At 42.1% G+C, this 21,723-nt stretch overlaps 3 protein-coding genes across 21 annotated transcripts; 1 reads left to right on the forward strand and 2 right to left on the reverse strand.

The window, feature by feature from the left end:
* Positions 1–67: 67 nt before the first annotated feature.
* Positions 68–4,511, reverse strand: LOC112287873 (uncharacterized). 11 transcript variants are annotated; one of them, XM_024531451.2, is made up of 10 exons: positions 4,412–4,511; positions 4,140–4,200; positions 3,489–3,737; positions 3,151–3,207; positions 2,828–2,895; positions 1,858–2,626; positions 1,601–1,735; positions 1,074–1,216; positions 740–920; positions 68–476 (listed from the first exon to the last, which is right to left on the reverse strand). In XM_024531451.2, exons 3-10 carry the CDS (start codon positions 3,705–3,707, stop codon positions 297–299), a joined length of 1,752 nt encoding a protein of 583 aa, XP_024387219.1. In that variant the 5' UTR covers positions 3,708–3,737; positions 4,140–4,200; positions 4,412–4,511; the 3' UTR covers positions 68–296. The 11 variants fall into 11 exon arrangements, with proteins under 11 accessions (XP_024387219.1, XP_073392999.1, XP_024387216.1 ...); XM_073536898.2 differs by having other exon boundaries at positions 3,489–3,748; XM_024531448.3 differs by having other exon boundaries at positions 3,489–3,755.
* Positions 4,512–8,279: 3,768 nt separating this feature from the next.
* Positions 8,280–15,204, forward strand: LOC112287936 (uncharacterized). 9 transcript variants are annotated; one of them, XM_024531589.3, is made up of 13 exons: positions 8,280–8,642; positions 9,865–10,005; positions 10,339–10,400; positions 10,837–10,924; positions 11,179–11,240; positions 11,404–11,488; positions 12,034–12,132; positions 12,386–12,736; positions 12,906–13,007; positions 13,353–13,478; positions 13,860–14,063; positions 14,312–14,529; positions 14,686–15,204. In XM_024531589.3, the coding sequence occupies exons 2-13, from the start codon at positions 9,910–9,912 to the stop codon at positions 14,810–14,812; spliced, it is 1,620 nt and encodes a 539-aa protein (XP_024387357.1). In that variant the 5' UTR covers positions 8,280–8,642; positions 9,865–9,909; the 3' UTR covers positions 14,813–15,204. The 9 variants fall into 9 exon arrangements, with proteins under 9 accessions (XP_024387357.1, XP_024387349.1, XP_024387351.1 ...); XM_024531581.3 differs by having other exon boundaries at positions 8,407–8,642; positions 11,716–12,132; XM_024531583.3 differs by having other exon boundaries at positions 8,504–8,642; positions 9,853–10,005; positions 11,716–12,132.
* A 2,335-nt stretch (positions 15,205–17,539) lies between these two features.
* Positions 17,540–21,552, reverse strand: LOC112287496 (transketolase, chloroplastic). Its single transcript, XM_024530533.3, has 6 exons — positions 20,963–21,552; positions 20,744–20,796; positions 20,150–20,346; positions 19,523–19,954; positions 19,144–19,297; positions 17,540–18,947 (listed from the first exon to the last, which is right to left on the reverse strand). Exons 1-6 carry the CDS (start codon positions 21,408–21,410, stop codon positions 17,985–17,987), a joined length of 2,247 nt encoding a protein of 748 aa, XP_024386301.1. The 5' UTR covers positions 21,411–21,552; the 3' UTR covers positions 17,540–17,984.
* Positions 21,553–21,723: the final 171 nt, after the last annotated feature.

Here is a 21,723-nt window from a genome sequence, read left to right on the forward strand (position 1 = left end):
TCAGCATACATGAAGTGATGTAAATTTTAAGACCACAAATTAACTTGCAAGACTTTTGCTCGTCTGGTGCATGTCAAAGAGTATTGTGTTATAAATGCAAAAATTTGTAAACATTTGCTTTGTGTTCTACAACTGCGTGAACATTTGTGTTCTACTATATCCAAGATATCAGTTCTACTGTGAATATGATAAGAACACGAATTTATAGAGGTTTGAAAGAATGTAATCAGGATTGCTCACTGCTGTCCCTAGCACGGTCTACAATTCAGATGGGAGTTGGTTGCATCAAATAATATCTAGCTACGATAACTCCAAGGTGGGCAGTGATAGAAGCCGTCCCAGTGTAATCCATTGTTGTTTCCTCTGATACTCAATGTGGGAGCCACCTTATTCAACTGCGATATCGCTGATTTACTGGCACTCTGGCCCTTAACTGAATTCGGAATAGTCAGCACGCGCAAGCTTGTCCCATGAGCCTGTATTTGGCAAACCACACAGATGAGGATGAGGCATGTGAAACTACCAGATAACTACCAGATACTGATAAGACTTCTGACTTCCAACCAACCATCGGTGCCTGATACGCAATCACTATTCATAGAGCAATAATCATGTAGGTTCGATCTCTCTCTTGATACACACACACATATATATATATATATATATATATATATATATATGTGTGTGTGTGTGTGTGTGTGTGTGAAGTTTGCATCTGGGATAAAAATGTAGAACCAACCTGGACATGTTGAAGGACCGACTGCATTACACCAGAAGTCAATTTCGAGCAGGCAAGTAGGTCTAAAAATAACAGTGACGAACCAAGTCGCTGAAATAATAATACAATTGCATTATCTGTCAAGGCTGTGCATCCATTAAGCTCCAGCACCTCAATCTTTGTACAATGGAATACGAGTGCCCTGCCAAAAAACGAGGCATCTTCTTCAACATCTACATTCCCGGTTTACACAAATGTCAACGGAGCCAGCCTAATCAGGGTTCGAGTACCACTGCACTCACCCTACAGCAGAGTAAATTAAGATTTCAGAGCGAACCGTATTGATAAGACGTACCTGATGGAGGAAATTGTGATTTTGCAGCAACCTCCAAGACTTAATACACGGAGTTCCGGACAACCTTCTGCTAAAGCTATAACACCCCAGTCAGTCACGCCCAACTGCTTCGACAATGGTCCTGCTCTTCGCATCCTCCAGCCCTAGTCCACAGTGGATATTATACGAAATACAGAATTGATCAGTTTCAGTACCCTTCTACGCATACACTGTCATTGTAAATCATGATTGGAAATGATTACTACTATCTGATAGCATATAAGTTACACAAACTTGATATGATCCTGAAAAATCTCCATCTCACATAGATAAGATTAGTTTGCAATTGTAACAAACTCTAGTAGCTATTTAGGTATTAAAAAATCCATGCACGTTCCTTGCACTGTTCAATCTGTTTAGCAGACTTGAACTCACATTACTGTTACTATAATTCAGATTTTCTGAGATGCCAAGATTACATTTCATCGAAGACATGTGGAAACGTGTGAATAATACTCGATGTCTTGAATCATTGAGAACATCAGTACCTGGAAAAACAACCTCACAAGCTTAGAGCAGTGACGGCCGATTTCTGTAAGAATGCGATCGTTTGCTGCAGGCAGCGCAAGCTGTTCAAGCTGCTCCAAATGCTTCACTAATCGGCAGAGAACTATTTCTTCCCTCTGCCAAACATCATTAAAGAGTAGGTTAAATGCCTACAATTGATACAGATGCTAAACCAAGTGAATCCATCAAAACGAGTGCACCGATGAACGGCATGATTTTAAAATAACTACATGCTTACCTCAGAGAGCTTGTAATTGTGCTGGTGCCCATGTGACAAGTCCAGCGATTTGAGATTGATGCACCACTCAGAAATATAATACCAGCTGCCTTGGAAAGAAGTTTGAGCGTGCAGATGCCGGATTTGGTGTCCCTTATACTTCATCAGATCTTGGGCGGGCAATAGATCCCAGTGCACTGAGGCATGCAGACTTAAGTAGAGCCGAATAGAAACCAAGGACGGGGGCATCAAAGCTGATAGGGTTTGTTTTGAATACATCTCAGCCACCTCTACCCCAATACTGTAACCCGCTTTGTCTGCTGCAATTTTTGGAGGGACTGCGAGATTGGAGGAGCACAAAGATAGGTCTTGCAAACATTGACATGACTGGAACAAATGGAGAACTGAACTCCAACCCAGCGCAGGACTACTGATATGCAACAAGGTAAGAGATGACCAAGTGTGCAGCAGTTTATCAAAACAGGTTTCACTGATAAGGGAATCTGCATCTAGAATCAATCGCTCAAGTTTGGGACAGCGTTGACACACAGTACCCACAAAATCATCTGTGATGGACGGTGGTAAGGTCCGGCTACTGGGAGTGGAGTGTACAGCAGTGCTGCAGCCAGTCGTATGTAAGTCCAAAGTTACCAAGTTACCGGGCAGGTGATGCACAAGGTTCTGTAAATTGCTACTGATTAGAGGAGGATCTGATGCGATTGTCAAATGTTGCAACCGTGTCAATTTGGAAAACATGCCTTGAATGTCATCACCAGTTAGCTGCTTCAAACTGACCACACAAGCTTACATCAATTTAAGACAGAAGGACGTAATTAAAACACAACTGAAACCTCATTTGCATGTAAATAATAATACCAACCCATATTTACAAGTGCCTTCAAATTTAACACACCATGGGTTCCTGCTTAGCATTATGCAAGACTACCTGGGCCAGCCATCAGGTGCAAAAATCAGTAAAATGAAAGCTCACCCCCGTAATTCAATCGACTCAATAGTGGACGCATGCTTCTTCGCCAACTCCATAAGCTGCAAATCTGTCTACAAAGAAAGAACAATTTTGAGATGATTTGTCAACTTCCGGAGTAAGACTGTTCATGATCGCCTCCATTTTAAACAGAGATAAACACCATTCACATATAACAGCAAGGATGCGAGAATGACTTCTAATGAGAGTAATAAAATAATAGTCCACAATCCACACTTTTATGCACATTAACATATTACACCTACAAATACCACAAGTTAGTGAATCTGAGGCAGGAGAACATACAGAGAAAAAGCTCTTTGACTCACCACGGAACCCCAGGGCTTGTCACGGACGCTGAAGAGTGGAGGCGTCAAGTCATGCACCTGCAACTCCAAGATTCAGTTATTTTCAGAATAACAACACAATCCTGAAAATTGTCATCCTACTATAACCCAGATAAAAACGAGCAGAATGATTCTGATTCCAACCCGTGGAAGGTAAGAAGATTAATTACTCACATCACAGTCATAACTATGCAAAGATTGTAACGAGCCATATGCAGCAACCACTTGCCTCCTCGAAGAAATGGAAACCTAACCCGAAGGATGCTCAAAATTTGCAAATCCTTGTCTGAGAAAGGGGAGGTGAATTCAAATGCACGTACCAAATTTTCCTGACAAAGACGTCTCCAACGTCGGCAAACGAGCGACACCACGCTGAGAAGCACCCGAGACTGAATTCGTTGCAGAATATTTAGCAGCGTGTCATCGCCCAGAGAATTGGTTATGGCCGTGTCCTCTCCAATTTCCTCCCCCTTGGGTCCAGCCATAACTCCCAACTCATTCCGCCCTTTCCGTCTTTTCTTCGGACGCAATGTGCTCATTTCCCGCTAGTGGAATCAATACGACCGAAACTGCTAACAAACTGCCGCCTATGTCACAAACCTCGGAGGTTCATCACCAATAGCTCTGACACCGTCTCGACAACATAACATGCACAGAACTATGCTTCAACGCCCACTTCCTCAATCACACCCACACCACTCTCCCTCACAATAAAACACAATCATACTACCAAAATCAGCTTTGATTCTTTCCCACAAACTCAAACCACAAGTCAATTGCACTACTCGTCACCATCCATACAAATTTATTTATTTTCCTAAAAACCTCCATAACGTCAACGTCACCCACAAATTGCCAAAACATGAACTTGTCAGCCCTCACTCGAGCACATCACACAACATGAAGCCGAATTCAGATCCAGCACCCCCATCCTGGGGATTCGACACACACACAAGCTCTAAGTCACTTACCAAAGGCCAACTCGGCAGAACCTGAAGATCTAGGGGACGTCACAACACTGTTACCAATTCCCTGAAAACGGCCATACACCTCTCAACTCAAAGCTCCAAGCCATCGACCCACGAGTTGGGTTGCGGTGAATCTACTCGCAAGTCCCGCACAACCCTCCGACTGCAAAAAAAAAAGAAAAAGAAAAAGAAAAGAAAGAAAACGAAAACGAAAAAACAAAAACAAAAAAAAAGGGGGAAGAGAAAGAGAAGGCAAAAAAGGCAGAATGACGTGCCGGAATGCATTCGCGTGGGATGAGTGGCGCGGCGCGTAAGCAAAGGAAGTGGATGCAACCGCAGGCCACCTCACAAGACCCTGTCCGCCCTGCTCAGCTGCTCCTTTTGGTCCTTCTCACTTGTCAATTCAATTGTGGTTTTCTCCATGTCCATGTTTATGTCCGCGTCGTCCACGATTTTACCGCGAGGGTATCAGCAGCAGCGCAGCATCCATGACTCCAGCACTCTTTGGCTTGGCTTTGGCTTGGCTGGATTAGAATGACGATTAGAAAGAAGGAAATGGGAATCGGCGAGAATCAAGGGATGGATCAGTGAGGAAGAAGAAGGATGTGAAGAAATAGGAGATGAAGCTGGGCCATGAAACTGTTGAGAATGTTTAGAAAAAACACAAGAGTAATAGTAAGTCATACACACACACAAGTAGTAGTAAGTCATACACACAAGGGTTTCTAAGGAGAGAGAGCTTCAGACATACAAAAATCTATTGATCTCGTTGTGTCTAGTATACAAGAAGAGAGAAGATAAGAGGATGAAGGAAAAATTGTAGCCATAGTAATTATTGTAGTCTACAGTAAATATTATGGAGAGCGTCGGCTACATTTAATGATCTCAACACTCCTCCTCGCTCATCATAATATTTATATAATATAAAATTTATATAGATTTATGATCTATACTTTTCTGTGATCTTGTAAGATCAAGAATTGTTGCCTCATTAAAACCTTATCTAGGAAAATCTTATTTTATTTAAGGATAAAACCATAGATGAAGGAAAAAGAGTACAACATCATTTTCTTTAATTATTTAAAGAGCTTATTAACTTTCTTATTCAAGAAAAGCAAGTCGCCGCATACTAATGCCATAAGTAAGTCGACGATGATTGCTTAATGGGAGAGCTTTGGTGAAGAGATCAGCAAGGTTATTTGTAGATTCAATTTTCTTAATTATAAGTGCTTGATAAGTAATCAAGTCATGAGTATAACTAAAATACTTTGGATCAATATGCTTTGTCTTGTCACCTTTAATGAAACCAACTTGCATCTGTGCAATATAAGCACTATTATCTTCATGCAAGATAGTTGAAGAATCATCATATGAAAATCCATAGGTTGTTTGAATGAATTTATTAATTGATCGCAACCAAATACATTCTCGGGATGCTTCATAGTTATAGTTAGACACTAAGCAAAGGTAGCAAAAAGCAACAGATGAGTTGTAGCGAAATGAGAGAGAAGAGAGGAGATGAGAGGTGAAGCTTTGGGCAATGCTTTGAGGGAGCGAGAGAGAGAGTGAGGGGCTTCATGGTTTCTGTTGAGATCATTAAATGTAGCCGACACTCTCCATAATATTTACTGTACACTACAATAATTACTATAGCTACAATATTTAGAGTCTAGTGGAGAAGTACTGTTCATCATCTTGTCTTCTCTCTTCTTGTATACAAGACACAACCAGATCAATAGATTTTTGTGTGTGTAAAGCTCTCTCTCTTTAGAAACCCTTGTGTGTGTATGACTTACTACTACTCGTGTGTGTGTGTATGACTTACTATTACTCTTGTGTTTTTTCTAAACATTCTCAACACGTTATATGATTCCCTTTTACATACTATCACAATTTTTTTTGCTCTAGTCTTTGACTCTTCAAACATGTTGCTACCTTTGCTTAGTGTCTGGGTCATGATCTTGTTCTTCTTGCTGGCTCCTCACACATTAGCTGCTTGCTTAGAGCACTTTTTCCACTCTCTGCCTTGCTTGCTCTGAATACTTGATCCAGCCCTACTCCACCCTCTGCTTGCTCCCTGCTCCCTGCTGCGCCCCGAACTGCCGTCGAACAGACGCCGAACTGCCGTCGAATCCGCCGCTGCCACCCTGTCGCCGCTGTCCGCTGCCGCCCGCCGCCGTCGTCGCCCTAACGCCGCTGCCGCCGCCGTCGCCGCTGTCCGCTGCTGCCCGCCGCTGCCGCCCACCATTGCCAGCCACTGTTGTCCGCCGTTGCCCGCCGCCGCCCGCCGCTGCTGTCCGCCGCTGCCACCCTGCCGCCCTACCGCTACCTGCTGCCGCCATTTTATTGCTGCCTTAATCTACAACTCTTTCTCTTTAAAATATATATATATTTTAGTTTTTTTCAAGTTCAAGTTTATCATTTTATTTGACTTTATATTTTAAGATACGTTTTACTCAACTTTTCTACTTGATCTTGTATTTTCTTTATAGATTTATTTATAATGAATGCTTCAACATCTTCAACTGCTTCTACTATGGTTCCTACTATTATCAGTGCATCCCAACATTTTCAAGCTCTTTTATTTCCACCATTGACTGTGGATGGAAACAATTATCTATTATGGGCAAAAATGGCAAAAGCAAATTTATTTGTAGAACAACTCTCGGATGTCATTATGTTTGAAGAATCTCCTACAACAAGTATTTCTATATCTCCTGCTATTCATTGGAAAGCACTTCTTCTCCTTCGTCGTCATCTTGTACCTGCATTACAACATCAATATTTGGAAATGGAAGACCCTACAAAACTTTGGAAGAATCTTAAATCTAGATTTGATCATCAAAAGACCATTTTTCTTCCACGTGCACGTCATAATTGGACACATTTACGTGTCTTGGATTTTCCACATTTAAATGCTTTTAATAGTGAAATGTATAGTATTGTCTCATAATTACGATTATGTACACAAAGCATTTCTGAAGAGGAAATGATTGAGAAAACTCTCTCTACATTTCCTCATACATCTATTGTGCTTGCACAACAATACAGGAACATGAAATTTCAGAGTCATTCTGATCTCATGTCCTATCTACTTCTTGCGGAGAAGCAAAATGAACTACTTTTGCACAATGCAGAAGCTCGTCCTATTGGAACTACAGTTCCTGAATCTCATGCACTTAATATTTCAAAGTCTAAGAAGAAATTATATAAACATGGAAAACATGCTCATAAGTATCAAGGTAGTCATAGTCAAGACCATTTCTATCCATATGGAAAGAATAAACGTTCTACTATTAATTATAGTAGAAAACAAAAATCAGAGATGCGTTCTTACCATAAGTGTGGAATGATTGGACATTTAGCACATGCGTGCCGTACTTCAGAATATTTTATTAAAATGTTTCAAGAAAATAAGAAATTACGAGCTAAGGCTCGTGAAGTTCATACCATGGATGCGTCCATGGATTCAATTGGTGTTGATGACTTAGAGGCTTACATGACTGATAGAACCTCTAATGATGAATCAAATGATGCGCTCATTGATTCTGCAATAATACATACTATCTTGGAAGATAGATAATTTTTTATTGAAAAATCTTCAACTTGGCAAACTAAAAATATGATGACCATGACTGGAGCAAATGCGTTTTGTTTCCAAGAGGGCACAGCGATGGTAAAATTACCTACAGGTTCCATCATAAAATGTAATCGACCACGACCACGACAACGACTCGCAAATCCGACCCAATTCGCAAATATCACTCTCCTCGCAGGGAAATCCCCACAAAATTAGAAAGCAGAAACCCACCACACCACACCCAATTCCCTCCTCCTCCTCCTCCTCAGATGAGCAAACAAATTGATGGACTGGTGGGTGGATCTGGTCTTAATCAATCAAGCTAGCCCTGGCACAGACGCAGAATCAGAAGCAGAGTAGTCCTCAATAATAAAGCCAACCAACATTGAAGGAGGAAGGAGGAAGAGGAAGTGGTCTCCGTCGTCGACATCGCTGCTGCTGCTGCTGCAGCTGCCTAAAGTTTGTCGCCCAAGACGAAGTATAAATATATTTCATGCATGCACGCACGCTGTCTGGTTTTTTCCTTCTCTTTCTCATCAGTGCTTTTTTAAGGTTTTATTTGTTAAAACTTTTCTTACATATTGGAGTGTGTTTTGTGGGGTTGTTTTTTTCGTAATTTCTTCGAGGATCGCTTTTTGCTGGCGACAATGAGTGAGTCTTGCTGTGATGACAGCATTGACTGCTTCTCATAAAGACGTAGGCCGATATAGACGGGATCGTTGTAATTGCGTTCATCGTCCTGGTGCGGTGACGTCCGAAGGTCTCCGTTGGGTTGCATGCTTCACTTGCACACCCCCCCCCCCCCACTCCCCACACGCGTGAGAGCAGCAGCGCCACGGCCCCACTTTCTGAGCTTCCTTCGGGTTTGTGGAGCTTGCTGATGCTGTTGCTGGTGGTGTCCTCGAGCAAGTATAGTGAACGATAAGGTAATGGGCTTTGCGGGTGCTTCTGTTATCTGTACTCGGGTACGGATTTAGAGGTTTTCTATGCTACGTTTTCGAGGCGGGTTAATCGAAATTGGGTTTGGGCAGCGAGTTTGTGCTGCAACAGGAGCCTTCGGTTTCGTTTTCCGTCTCTTGGAGTAGGTGGATTGGTTTTACCATGGGAGAGTGTGCGCTTGTCATGAAGTTGTGAGCGAGAAACGCGTGTTTGAATTGATCAACGGGGTACGGTAGGGGTCCATTCCTGTGGCTCCTAGCTCCTTCCAGTGTTTTGTGGAAGCAGAGTAGGAAAGCAATCGCAGCTTATCAAGTTTCTATGAAGCGAGGGTTAGTGTTCGTGGGACAGTGTTTCGATCATCCCTTGTACAAATGTGAGGATCCTTGTCCTGCAGTAATAATACGCGGACAGACGCAGTCTTATGGTTACAGCACAGGTCATTTGTAATTTTTGTTTTGACTTCGAGCGTATGTCTTTGAAGAGCTCTTGCGATCTGTGAATTTAAACCCTCAGTATTGTGACGCAGTATTTAAGACACAAACAGGTTAATATTTTCCTCTTCATCCTTTAGTCTTAGCAGTGTGTACTCAAGTTGGTAACGTAGCGATTGGACCTGCGAAAGGATTCTTCTGAAGGTTGTAAAGACAGTTACATGTTAGAATTATGATTATCTTCTATCTTGGAGGCACTTTTGATGTCGATTATATAATCACCAATTGCTTCCTGGAATTCGGCCACACGGTGTGTGCGCTCGTTGGGAAGAGTGTGGAATTGTGAGGTGATTTCACAGTTTTCGAGAGCACATTTTGTAGTAGGCATGAGTGAAGTCGAGGATGGCCGGGACGGTCGCTGATTTCTGTCTCCCATATTGATGAAGAGATTTGACTTAGTCGTGATCGGGTTTCCTTACGAATTCGAACACTTGAAGTTATTATATGGCATAGTCGAATCTCGAATTTGTAGTCCTTGGGTGCTCGGATTGCGCTTAGTCGTGCTCCGGGTAGCAAATTTGTTGGAAGTTTGATAAACGTCCGGTACTTCTGGGGGCTTGAAGAAGGCAGCGTGGGAGTGTAAAGCTATAGATGTATCTGCAGTCTAATTCTTTAATCTGCCGTTTTCATTCGAGCCTACGATTGCCGTAATCATCATGCTCGTATGCATTTGTAGAGCTTTTTCCTAAATTTTTATTGATTCAAGTTTGATGTGCAGCTATTAGCTATTAGCTATTAGTGTTGAGAACAAGTATTACACAAAATGGGTAGTCGGAGAGAAGATGAGAAAAATGAAGCCACCATCCGACGTTTGCTCAAGATCCCGGAGAACAAAAGGTGTATCAATTGCAACAGTTTGGTCAGTTGCTCTTCCTCAACGTTTTGTTGGCTGAATCGTCAAATTTGAATATTTTTATTAATTATCTTCTTTTTTTTGGGGGGGGGGGTTGATATCACATGTTTAGCTCCTGTTAATTTGAAGAGCTGATTAAGATGAGAATGTCAGTTGGTGCAGCCAAAAATAAAACCTAATTTTATTTCTGTTTACCATAATTTTTTCAGAAAGTATTTTTTTGGCAAACAGTTTAAACGCAGTTAGTAATGCTACTCATTTAAGTTTATAACCATGTACCATCTTCTTGAATTTAGTCAAAAAAATTCTGTTCATTTTTTTCCTTCACTAATTTTGCAGGGTCCTCAATATGTATGCACAACTTTTGCTACCTTCGTCTGCACACAATGTAGTGGTATCCAGTAAGTTTTTAATTCCAGACTATTGTTTCGTGCATCTAATCTCTGATAGAGTGCAAAGTCAGAGCACCTTGCTTTAGTTCAAGTTTTCAAACAGGGTTCTGTGTCCTCTCTACATTCTCCATGTTGGTTGCATCAAATCACTTCATCGTAGTGTGCACTTGTTCAATAGGGTTGAATTCAGGAATGAAACATTGATGGCTTAAAGTGTACAGCAGTGTTGGCCATAGCTACCTGTTGAAATAGGAAGACGTTTGTGCCTTTTTTGTTCAAGACTAGTCTATTCACACATGGATCTTTAGAGTCACTGATCTGGTGTGGTAGTTGAGCATTTGTTTGATGTTAAACGATATGACACTTGAGGAAGCAGCAGATGACTAACATTTGGAAGTGAGTCATTGCCAAAATGATTCGACTGAGAATGCTCTGGTATGTACAGTCGAGAATTTTCACATCGTATAAAGTCAATTTCTATGGCAAAGTTTACTGCAGCAGAAGTTGCCGCTCTGCAAGCTGGTGGTAATGAGGTAAAATCCAAGAGGAGAATTGTAGCAGTTCAAGTATTTTTACTATTTCATGTTGAATTGTCATTGAGTTCAATGGGGAAGTAGGAGTTTGTATGTAGAAGTTCTAAACTTGCTTGCTCTAAGTGTACTGGTTCTTACCTTCAAATGATACTTGATTATTTATTTATTTATTTATATTTTTATGAAAAGAATTCCGCATTCAATGAGTGCTTCATTAATACTCTTTTTGATATTTCTTTTGGATCCCTTGACAGCGAGCTAAGAAAACTTTCTTTCGGAGTATGGATCCAGATCGGATGTATCATTCTGATAGTGGGCAAGTCTTACCAGTCTTGGTTTCGTTTTCGTTTTCGTTTTCGATTTAATTTATTATTATTATTATTATTATTATTTTGCAGCATAAGCGATGCACAGCCATGTATTGTATTATGGCAATCTTGTCAGAAGATTTCTTAGCTGATCAAATTTTGTTATTTCAGGAGCCTAGATAAGCTGCGGGATTTCATCAATCGAGTATACGAGAAGAGGCTTTACACAGGGGATAGGCCTCGTACTGTTCAGCAGGTTACTTTTTTAAACATGCAATTTCAGTCGTGACACACAAATCTTATGTGGCTAGAAGTCAAACCTGTCCTAAAATGCAGAAACTGAATATAGACAGGATTTTAGTGTGTTCCAATTTGCTCAGTTGGTAGAAAGCAATTTAAAATTTTATTGAGTGTTACATCGATTAATCACCGTGTTGAAAAGTGAAAGTTTCTGCGACATTAAATTTAGCTACGTCTTGATAGGAGGTAACTGCTGTGGAACTGCGCCGGCCTGATATAAAGGTGGAACGGCAACCTGATTTTCGAAGCCTTTCTTTGGATGACCATGTGGCTTCCAAGGAGTCAGTCAATAGACTGAAACCAGACACCATTCGAAATTCTGTTGATAATAGGATCAGTCCCAAGTATGTAGGTAGTCCTCAAGCAGTTCCACGGCCAACTCGTCTCAGTTATGATGAGAATGAAGAAAAGTCTCCCAAAAGTAACGGTAGTCGAGACAGGCGCAACTCGTCTCGACCATTCAGCTTAAGAGATTTTGACATAACACCTCCTCCTGCTCAGTCTATTACAGACATTCTTGGAGACATTCCAGGATTACGAATTGAAGTTTATAAAGTTCCCAAAGGGGAGCACCCACCCGATCATTCCAAGGGAGCTGCAGTAAGTATTCTGCCTAGGTTAGAAACAGTGATCGATAATATTACTTTCATATTTTGATGTCATGAAGAACCGTAATCAGCCCTCAGATGCCTTGTGGATAAATCAAATTCCTACTTTGTCAATATTGAGAATTCACTTTCCTTACGTGTTTCTTATAGATCAAGTGTGCGCCAATATTTCAAACCACTGGTATGAGGAAGTGTGCTGGTTGTGCTGCGAGTAATAACAATCGATTGTTTCTTTCGCGTTTCAGGTTGATGCGCGCAACGCAATGCAGTCTCAGAGTTTTAGAGCTGTAGGAAATGATACGGTGACTCCAGCTCCGGATCAAAAAAGAGTAATCTCAGCTAGCTTAATAGACATGAATGGAGAAACTGAAGCAACACCAGTTTCACGTGGAATAGATGACCCGTTTGTAGAAACCTCTCAGGTTTCACCGTCGACCAGTGACAGTTGGGCCATGTTCAACACATCCTCCTCCTCGCCAGCACGACCTGGTTATCCCGCCTCTAAAAGTGAGATTAGTCAATCAGTTGACCCTGGATGGGGTCAACAGTCGAGCAGCTTGGATTCTTGGTCTAGCTTCGGAACACCAAGTCCACAGGTAAGAAACTCTAACAAGATACCTGTGTAGGGAACTATTGCACGGTTTGACCGGCTCGCTGTTGCTTTGTACTTGAGAGGGATTGTACCAAAGATCGCCCGACACTTCGAATTGTTAAATGCGGTTCTGAAGGTTCCACTTATGTCTTTCATTTTGGTCTTACTGGCAGGCGGCCTCTAATCAGGAACATTTTACCGCGACACCCTTAAGTGTATCTCAAAACATATCAGGTGTTGTGCAACCTCAAAGGCAGAGACGCGAGCTTCCTAAAGTACTGCTTCGTTTATGCACTCCCTGCACAATTCAACAGTTTTTCTACATTTGCTTTGGCTGCCCCTGGAATGTCTTCACTCTTTTCTTTCTTTGCAGCATGTTTTGCGAATGAAAGAAATACTTCTGTCAAGACGCTTTTGTTACTTCTATATCCTATCCTGATCGTCTAACAGACGGCTCCTATTGCTTTTTAACAGGATTGTGTTTTCTATAAGGCATTATTTCAGGAGAATTGTATGTCAATGTTGTCGACATTTACTTTGTTCGGTGTAATCAGTTTTGTACGTAAGATGTACATAAAGGTTTCAGGAGCTAATAAAGAGATTGTTTTTATGTCAAGCAGGATTTTTTTGCGCCTTCGTTTGAAGATGTTCGTCAGATCAACTTGGATATGCATAGACCCCATCAGATGCAGCCTGCATTCCGTCCCCCGCAATTAGATGCTCCCTTCGAGTCTTTTTACAATATGGTATATTCTTCTAATGCACGTGTTTTTTCTTTGGTGTTCTTTTTACAAACTCGACGGCGCTGATGGTATCCTTGAGTTCATGTAGTGCGTTGATTTTTTTTCAATCTCAATTTTATTCTTGGTCAGTCGGTTGCAGAAAAACACACCGAATTTGTGAAATACTGATGACAACTCCTTTGTGCTATTCGTAGTAGCATAGAATGTTGCTTCTTTTTGCTTGCTGATGTATGCTTGACAAATTTTTCGTTTCAATAGGTGCTTATGTGAATTTATAGGATAGCACTTAGTTTTGTGTGCTTTTTCTTCCTGAAAATCTTAACTTAAATACCAGACCGGCTAGTCGGTTTCCTAGCTTTAACATATTTGCTCTATGTTTAACAGCCTCCTTCAACATCATTTCAAACCCAAGATCTGACTCAATTTCAGTTTTCACCCCAAATGCAACCGCAACCAGTAGAGTCATCTCAGCAGATGCAATCGCAGCTACCAACTTTCACACAAAGGTCTCGAAATCCATTTGATGACGATTTTGAGGACAACTCTTCAAGTGTGATCTCGAGTGCCACTACTGGTTTTAGCATGCAGGTACGACCGACACACGCGCAGACACACCCACACATATAGATATAGATGTTATCTTTTTGTTGTTGTAGGGTTAATCTTTTAGTGTCAGCAACACTCTCAATGTAATCAATGTACTTGAGGATTATATGGCAGCTCGAAGGTCGAAGCTGATGAAGAGCAACCTCATGTCTTGGCACTGGAAAAAGGTGTGTCATTGACCTCTATGTCTTTACTAAGAGGTTGGGTGTTGCATTCACCTGTTATAACAGTTTCCAAACATGGATTCACTGCGAGAAGCGCTATCCCCAGCAATGTCTATGAGTAGTGGGGTTTCTACTACGGGTGCTGTTCCACAGAACTTACCTACCAATGTGGCTTCAAATGAATTTGGACATTCCTTCACACAGCTTCATAATAATTTTTCCCCTTCAGGGGCTTTCAACTTCAGCCCAAATCAGTCCATATCATCTTTCCAGATATCTCCCGAGTAAGTCATGCCACTTGATTGATATTTTCTCTACTCTTTATTATGTATTCTCTTTATCAATTGTGTTGAGCGCCATGGAGGTTGCACGTTTGAAGCTTGAGGGTAATTGTTCGAACTCGATCATTCTGATCTATTTCTGCAACTCATGTTTTGCAGGCAGCCTAATGTTTCTGGAGGGTACGCGTCCACGCACATCTCTGGTCAGGAGGGTCCCTATTCCAGCAACCAATTTTACTCGCAAAACATCGTTCGTCCGGCTGGTGGCGGTAATCCCTTTGGTTAATATACCAGCCTTTCGTTGTGGGTGTCAATGATCCCTCGGCATTCGACTCCTCGTCAAAGCGAAGGAGCATAGTCAAACACTTTGTGCTCCTTTTTCACGCATCTTAGAATTAAAAGTACTGGAGCTGTATTCGATCAGCAGTAGATGAAGGCTTGTATTTTTCTGGAGACTGTTTTCTCTTTTTATTGTTAAAGCTGGACAGTTCTCAACGTCGATGAAAGGTTTAAATATAGATATGACAGGGATGACCCATCTGAAGATGGTATGCGTTGTAGGCGACACTTGATTGCTTATTCTCTAAGATGACACGTGTCTCTGTGAGATATAATGTATTTGAGGATGAGCTGCCTCGTCAGCCTGATGATTGTTTATAATTTAGAAAAAAAATCAAACATCCGCTGCAAATATGGTACGCAAATTTCATCATTACTAGAATACAAGTTGTCTTTCTATCCACATGATTATATCAAGGTTTTACAAGTTTGAGAATTCTTGATTTTTGGTGTTACAAGCATTTCTTTATAAATATATGAATATCTATGCACAACATCCTCATGATATTTTGGCCACTAAATGTTGTTACATTTTGTATTATGTCCTATTAATCATAGATACAATACAATTTTATGGGAGTTCTAAATTTAGAACTCCCATAAAATTGCAAAAAAGAAGATATCTTTTTAGTTTCTTCTTGACTAGGACAAGGCTCTTATAGCAAAGTGTATGTCTTATTTGGTGCATGTTTGGAGCATTTTATATTTAGTATATTCTACAACTTGAAAGAATAACAAATTTATTTACATTTTTAAATTTTTTAGAAAAGCAAACTAATTGTGGGTTTAGATGTAGATGCATATGTGTTTCCATTTCTCTACATCTTTACAAGTTCATGCTTATTTTATCAATATTAAATTCTTCTATTATATTAGTTTTTATTTCTAATAAATTTATTTATTTTATTTTATTATATTAAAACATTAACTTTTATCAAGAAATAGAATCAATAATTGTACTAACAAATCAAATATTATTCTTATACACAAAGTATCAAAAGAATACAAGTCTTTCAAATATAATAATTTCTTATGAATCCTAACTCCTAAAAGTGTCTCTCTATATATATACACACATATAGCAATAAAACTTGTATTTTTTAATTGTACTTGTTAGATAAAATTTTAATTGACAAAAGAATGTTAATATTTTATTGTTTGGTCAAACAAAACATTTTAATTTGCTTATAATTAATAGATACTTAAATTCTTTAATAAAAAGTGGCATATCTATTTAATAAAATATATCATATTATTGGTGATCCAAGCACCTCTTTAAAAAATTACTTGTAAAAAGATAAAATGATGTAAAAAAAAAACACACCAAAGACATTACCAAGTTTTTGAATGTTTGTCATTGATCATACTATTAGAAAAAAAATCACTCATTTATTATTAAATTATTTTTTAAGGACATAAATATTATCACATTTAAATTAAAATTTAATAAGAATGTAATTTTAATAACAATAAACTTTCCAACCACTTGTTACAATTGTTTTTAAAATTATGTTTTGTGTTGGAATAAACACTATTTATATCAATATGTGTCAAAACTACACAAATAAAAGATATACAAAACAGTAATACTATATTTAGAAGTATTGGTACAAATGTAAAATGCAGAAAATGTTCATGATTATCTTTCCAGTATTCAAAAATTTTAAAAAACATATTTATTATGTAGTATTTCTGTTTACAATTTTAAAGTTGCACCAATTTTTAATTACTTGCAGTCATAATTTTTTTTTAAATCCGTTGTTGTATTAACATATTTTTAATCATATACTATACTATACTACACATACATACATACACACAAAAATAAATAAATACAGTTTTTTTTGTATTGAGATCATAATATTAATAAGCAATTAAACGCTATAAAAGCACCACATGTCTAACAACTGTTCATCACGACTACAAAACCTGACAAAACAAACGAATGTGACAAAAAAGGACAAAATGCAAAGCCACCATAAAGACAACCCCGGACTTCACCCAATCATGTAGTTGTATTTTCAATCCACAGATGTGCTTCTCTAAAGAGTCAAGCTCAAGAGACCGAACAAAAATTCCCTTAACAGTACAGGTGGCCCAATTCCCTTCCAATGCATTGATCATTTGACACTTTCGAATTTCCTAAATTGAGGATCTAAAAACAAATTCCTTCACACACCTTTGGCAATAATCATTTCTAAAATAATGAAATATGAAAATTCTTCACAGAATATACTTTAGTACTCCAATTATTTTGAACAATGATCCTCTCTTACCAGTAGCTTTTTTCGGCATTTTCTTGTATCCAGTTTCCTCCTTGGACACTTTCTCAAAACAAAATAATGGACAGATTAGAGATAACCAGAAAATTGTGCTTAATCTGCACAGACACGGCTTTGAAGCAGTGATGTAGGCGGTCTGTCAAAGCCAATGGACACTCCAGTTAAACAATATTCTCGCAATCTAGGCACTTCTGGATGTTTGCCGATCTGCAAATTGACCGCTTCCCGTGTTTGAGGTACAGACGAGCACGACAGTAATCAGAAATGTATGAGGTACAATTTGACACTGCAGACAAGGTGAACTGGAATGCAGTATATTCCAACCAAACTGGATTCATGGATAGAAAATCACGAGGACAGCATTACAATTCAATCGACAGCAGACGGGCACCTGGTGAAAATTATTTATGTCACATTTTTACTGCTAAATGGACATGCTTTAGGAATCTAAACTATGCAAAGATGTATGCTAATAGAAGCCCACTCGTCGGAACCCAGGATGGGTCTGCTTCCAAGTGGGTGAGGAGGCCGTGTCCACTACGAAAAATCATGTTTATGTTGTCACTCCATAGCCACTGTGGCGATAGCTACCAAGTGAACTCATCTGTTCCTCTGTCAAGACTAGTCAGAGAGAAGGAAGTCGCCTACATGTTGCAAGCTCAAACCGCATAACGCAACAAAAGCTGTCGGTTGTTGCAATGTAACACGCTTGGTTGCTCCAGAAAAATAGGAATCCCCCTCTGCATACAAACGTCGACTGCTAGGTTAGACTACACTGAAACTCTCGACACTTAGCGACTCTATCAACGGGCGAGGACCACTGCTCTCGTTCATCATTTAGGCCATCACTTCCTTCGCCTTCGCCACCACGTTGTCGACGGTAATTCCGAACTCCTTGTACAGAATGTTGGCTGGGGCACTGGCACCAAAGTGGTCCACTCCGATCGCCCTGCCCTCCAGGCCGACGAACCTCTCCCAACCGAACGTGGCGCCGGCCTCCACCGACACACGGGCCGTCACATCAGAGGGCAACAAAGATTCCTTGTATTCCGCGCTCTGCTCCTCGAACAACTCCCAGCAAACGAACGAGATCACCCTCACGGTCTTGCCCTCGCCCCTGATCACGTCCGCGGCCTTCGCGGCGATCTCCAGCTCCGAACCCGAAGCCATCAGGATCAGGTCGGGTTTGTTGTCCTTGGAATCATCCGAGATCGCGTATGCGCCGAGCTGGACATTGTCGATGGAGGTTCCGGGCAAGTTGGGCAGTTTCTGTCGCGACAAAGCCAAGGTCGATGGTCTCTTCCTGTTCAGCACTGCCACCTTGTAAGCTCCCGAGGTCTCGTTTCCGTCCGCAGGCCTCAGCATCAACATGTTGGGCATGGCCCTAAAGCTGGCCAAATGCTCAATGGGCTGATGGGTGGGACCATCCTCTCCCAAACCAATCGAGTCGTGGGTCATCACGTAGATCACACCAGCCTCGGCCAAGGCGGAAATCCTCATCGCCGCCCTCAAGTAGTCAGTGAAAATGAAGAATGTGGCGCAGTACGGGATCAGACCACTCAAGTGCTGCAGCATTCCGTTACAAATAGCTCCCATAGCGTGCTCCCTCACTCCAAACCTCACGTTGCGCTCAGCAGGGGTGCTTTTCTGGAAATCTCCGAACATCTTCATCAGAGTCATGTTCGACGACGCCAAATCGGCACTGCCACCGATAAGTCCTGGAAGAGTCCTAGCCAAGGCGTTCAAACACCTCTGGGACAAGTTGCGGGTGGCGTCACCAGCGTCCTCGGGAGTGAACGACTGCATCATACCCACAAATTCCATCACTCCCTCGATAAAATACCATCGACAGCCTATTCCGACACCAATTACAATTCCACTTCCACTCACATTACACAGACACGTAATCGCAAACCTACCCATTATCGCAAATGACAGACTTTAACAGACCACAACTGTTGAAATCTCGCACCACCAAGAAGTCTGATTTACTTACAGGAAGAGCCTTGTCCCAGCCATCGGGCAATTCACCGCTGATCAACTGCTTGAACTCGGCACCCTCCTCAGGGTACTTCTGTGCGTACTCCTCCACAGCAGCTTCCCACTCGCTCTGGTACTTGGTTCCCAGGTCAGTGTGCTTGCTCCAGTGGCTGCCACAGAGAAAAACATGCAAAGACATGTGAGACACCCTGCGTGCATTGACACTAATGCTACATCTTTGACACATTGCCAAATCTGCACGAGAAACTAACTGCAATAGAACTATAATCCACGACTTCATATCACACACTAGAACAGCCCACCCCCTACAGTCATCGTCCACAGAGCCACATTACAACCACGTGCTCGGGAAAAACACCCGCAATTGTACTCACCTCTTGACCTCGTCGGGCACGTGGAAGGGCTCATATGGCCATCCCAGGTTCTGCCGAGTCGCCTCCACCTCCTTGCCTCCCAACGCTGCACCGTGCACAGCATACGAGTTCGCCTTATTCGGCGACCCGAAACCGATGGTGGTCGTCACCTTAATCATCGTTGGCTTGTCTGTCACGGACTTGGCCTCTTCAATTGCGGCACGGATCTCGTCGTAGCCGGTGTTGCCGTTTTTCACCCAGATCGTGTGCCATCCCAGGGCCTCAAAGCGAGCGTCCACGTTCTCCGTGAAAGCGATCTCGGTGTCTCCGTCGATCGAGATATGGTTGTCGTCGTACAAACAGATCAACTTGCCAAGCCCCCAGTGACCCGCCAGCGAAGCCGCCTCGTTGGAGATGCCCTCCATGTTGCAACCATCTCCCACAATACAGTAACTGCATTGAGAAAACAATCCACATTGATCATCGTACAATTCAGCAACCCTCTTCAGCGCTGTAACACAAGTCAGCCTCTAACATTATCTGAGCGGAATTAGAGTAAGTTACGCCACAACAATCCAGGGAATACTCCAAATTATCCAGCCTTTCACACTAGTGCTAGCGCAGCCAGCAATGCAATGTGTCTCTTACGTGTAGTGGTCCACGATCTTGGCGTCAGGCTTGTTGAAACGGGCAGCCAAATGGGCTTCGGCCAAGGCCAAACCAACGGCGTTAGCGATACCCTGGCCGAGAGGACCGGTGGTCACCTCAATACCGGGGGTCTCAAAATTCTCGGGGTGCCCAGGGGTTCTGCTTCCCCACTGCCTAAACTGCTTCAAGTCCTCTTGCTGGGCACACAATACACGGCACCAACCAACACAGTTACCCACTGTCAAGAATAAATCTAATCGATTCGTAGCGACAGGAAGCCAATTACATATAGCCGTTTAAATACAATATTTCTAAGTCTAGTTCCATCAGAATTTCCGCCTTCTCACCTTCTGGGGCAGAGCTCCGATCCTAAGTTAAGATGACTGTAGCCTAAATAATACTAATTAACCGTCTCTCAGTAAACTATAAACAGCCAAGAATTCGGCACCGACGAGCTGATAGGTTCCCAGGTGTGTGCAATATCTTGTCCAAAAGGTGACACTCATGGAGTGACTGCACATGCGTACTAAAATCTAAAACACCCTTACGCCAGTTACAGTAGACTAATCAATTGTTACAATTCGGGCATCATACCTTAACGCTGTCGTACCCGGCGAGGTGGAGGAGAGCATACTGGAGCATGCATCCTGCAGGGCCAACACGGATTAACAGTCAAAGATAAATTCAAGAAAGGTGAGTTCCAATTGGATCCTTTCAGGTTTCACATGCGGTTGGCCAAAGTTCAAATTAAACAACGCTTAACATGTCAGAGCTCAGATCGCGGAAACAGCGAGTCAGACCGGAATTGCTTACCGTGGCCAGCAGACAATACGAATCGGTCCCTGTTGAACCAGTACGGGTTCTTCGGGTTATACTTCATCACCTCATCGTACAAAATGTGTCCCATGGGGGCACATCCCATTGGCAGACCAGGGTGACCCGAATTCGCCTTCTCCACAGCATCGATAGCCAAAAATCGGATGGTGTTCACCGACTTCTCCACCAAGGCGTCATCAGTCTTCTGGGCAATCTCCACAGCGGCGGTCGCGCGCACGGACACCTGCTTCCCCCTGCGCGCATTCCGAGCAGGCATGGCAGCGTCGCTGCTGACGCCCTTAGCAGAGATCCTCAATCCGGTAAACTTACTTATCCCCAACCCTTGCACAGATGCTACCAGGCGCTCAACCTGGGAAGCTCCGCGCACAGCAGCGGGCGCCACAGCGCCTGCCACCGCAGCCACATTACACCTCGCCGCAGCCATGATGTCCCTCCCTGTCCTCCGAAACTCACCCACCCACTCACTCACTCACTCAAGATGCGAAGCAAAGAAGAAGAAGAGAAAGGAATGGCGAGGAAGGGAACCGTGGAGCTGGTCCCTTGCAGGTGACGAAGGAAGGTGAGGGGAAGTAAGCACTGGAGAAGACAGGGTTAAAAGGGGCCTTCATAGCAGGCCAGGGTCACCGAGGGTGGTGCTGTTGATGCGAGCGAGGTGGCACCACCACCAGGAATTAGGAGTTGGTGTGGATGAATGTAATAATAAATGTAATAATGGATGGATGCCTGCGCCAGGGGGG

Source organism: Physcomitrium patens, chromosome 10, assembly GCF_059467195.1.
Source record: "Physcomitrium patens ecotype Gransden chromosome 10, ASM5946719v1, whole genome shotgun sequence".
Taxonomy (NCBI): domain Eukaryota; kingdom Viridiplantae; phylum Streptophyta; class Bryopsida; order Funariales; family Funariaceae; genus Physcomitrium; species Physcomitrium patens.

Bases quoted from the DNA above. Each gene is read 5' to 3' on its own strand.
- LOC112287873 (XM_024531451.2), bottom strand. From the start codon at position 3,707: ATGAGCACATTGCGTCCGAAGAAAAGACGGAAAGGGCGGAATGAGTTG. The intron at 2,896-3,150 runs GTGAGTCAAAGA...CTTTCTTTGTAG, and splicing joins ACAAGCCCTGGGGTTCCGTG to ACAGATTTGCAGCTTATGGA. The intron at 921-1,073 runs GTACGTCTTATC...GTTTTTTGGCAG, and splicing joins ATCACAATTTCCTCCATCAG to GGCACTCGTATTCCATTGTA.
- LOC112287936 (XM_024531581.3), top strand. From the start codon at position 9,910: ATGGGTAGTCGGAGAGAAGATGAGAAAAATGAAGCCACCATCCGACGT. The intron at 10,006-10,338 runs GTCAGTTGCTCT...CTAATTTTGCAG, and splicing joins GTATCAATTGCAACAGTTTG to GGTCCTCAATATGTATGCAC. The intron at 14,530-14,685 runs GTAAGTCATGCC...CATGTTTTGCAG, and splicing joins TCTTTCCAGATATCTCCCGA to GCAGCCTAATGTTTCTGGAG.
- LOC112287496 (XM_024530533.3), bottom strand. From the start codon at position 21,410: ATGGCTGCGGCGAGGTGTAATGTGGCTGCGGTGGCAGGCGCTGTGGCG. The intron at 20,347-20,743 runs GTATGATGCCCG...TTGTGTGCCCAG, and splicing joins CCGGGTACGACAGCGTTAAG to CAAGAGGACTTGAAGCAGTT. The intron at 18,948-19,143 runs GTAAGTAAATCA...GGTATGATGCAG, and splicing joins GCTGGGACAAGGCTCTTCCT to TCGTTCACTCCCGAGGACGC.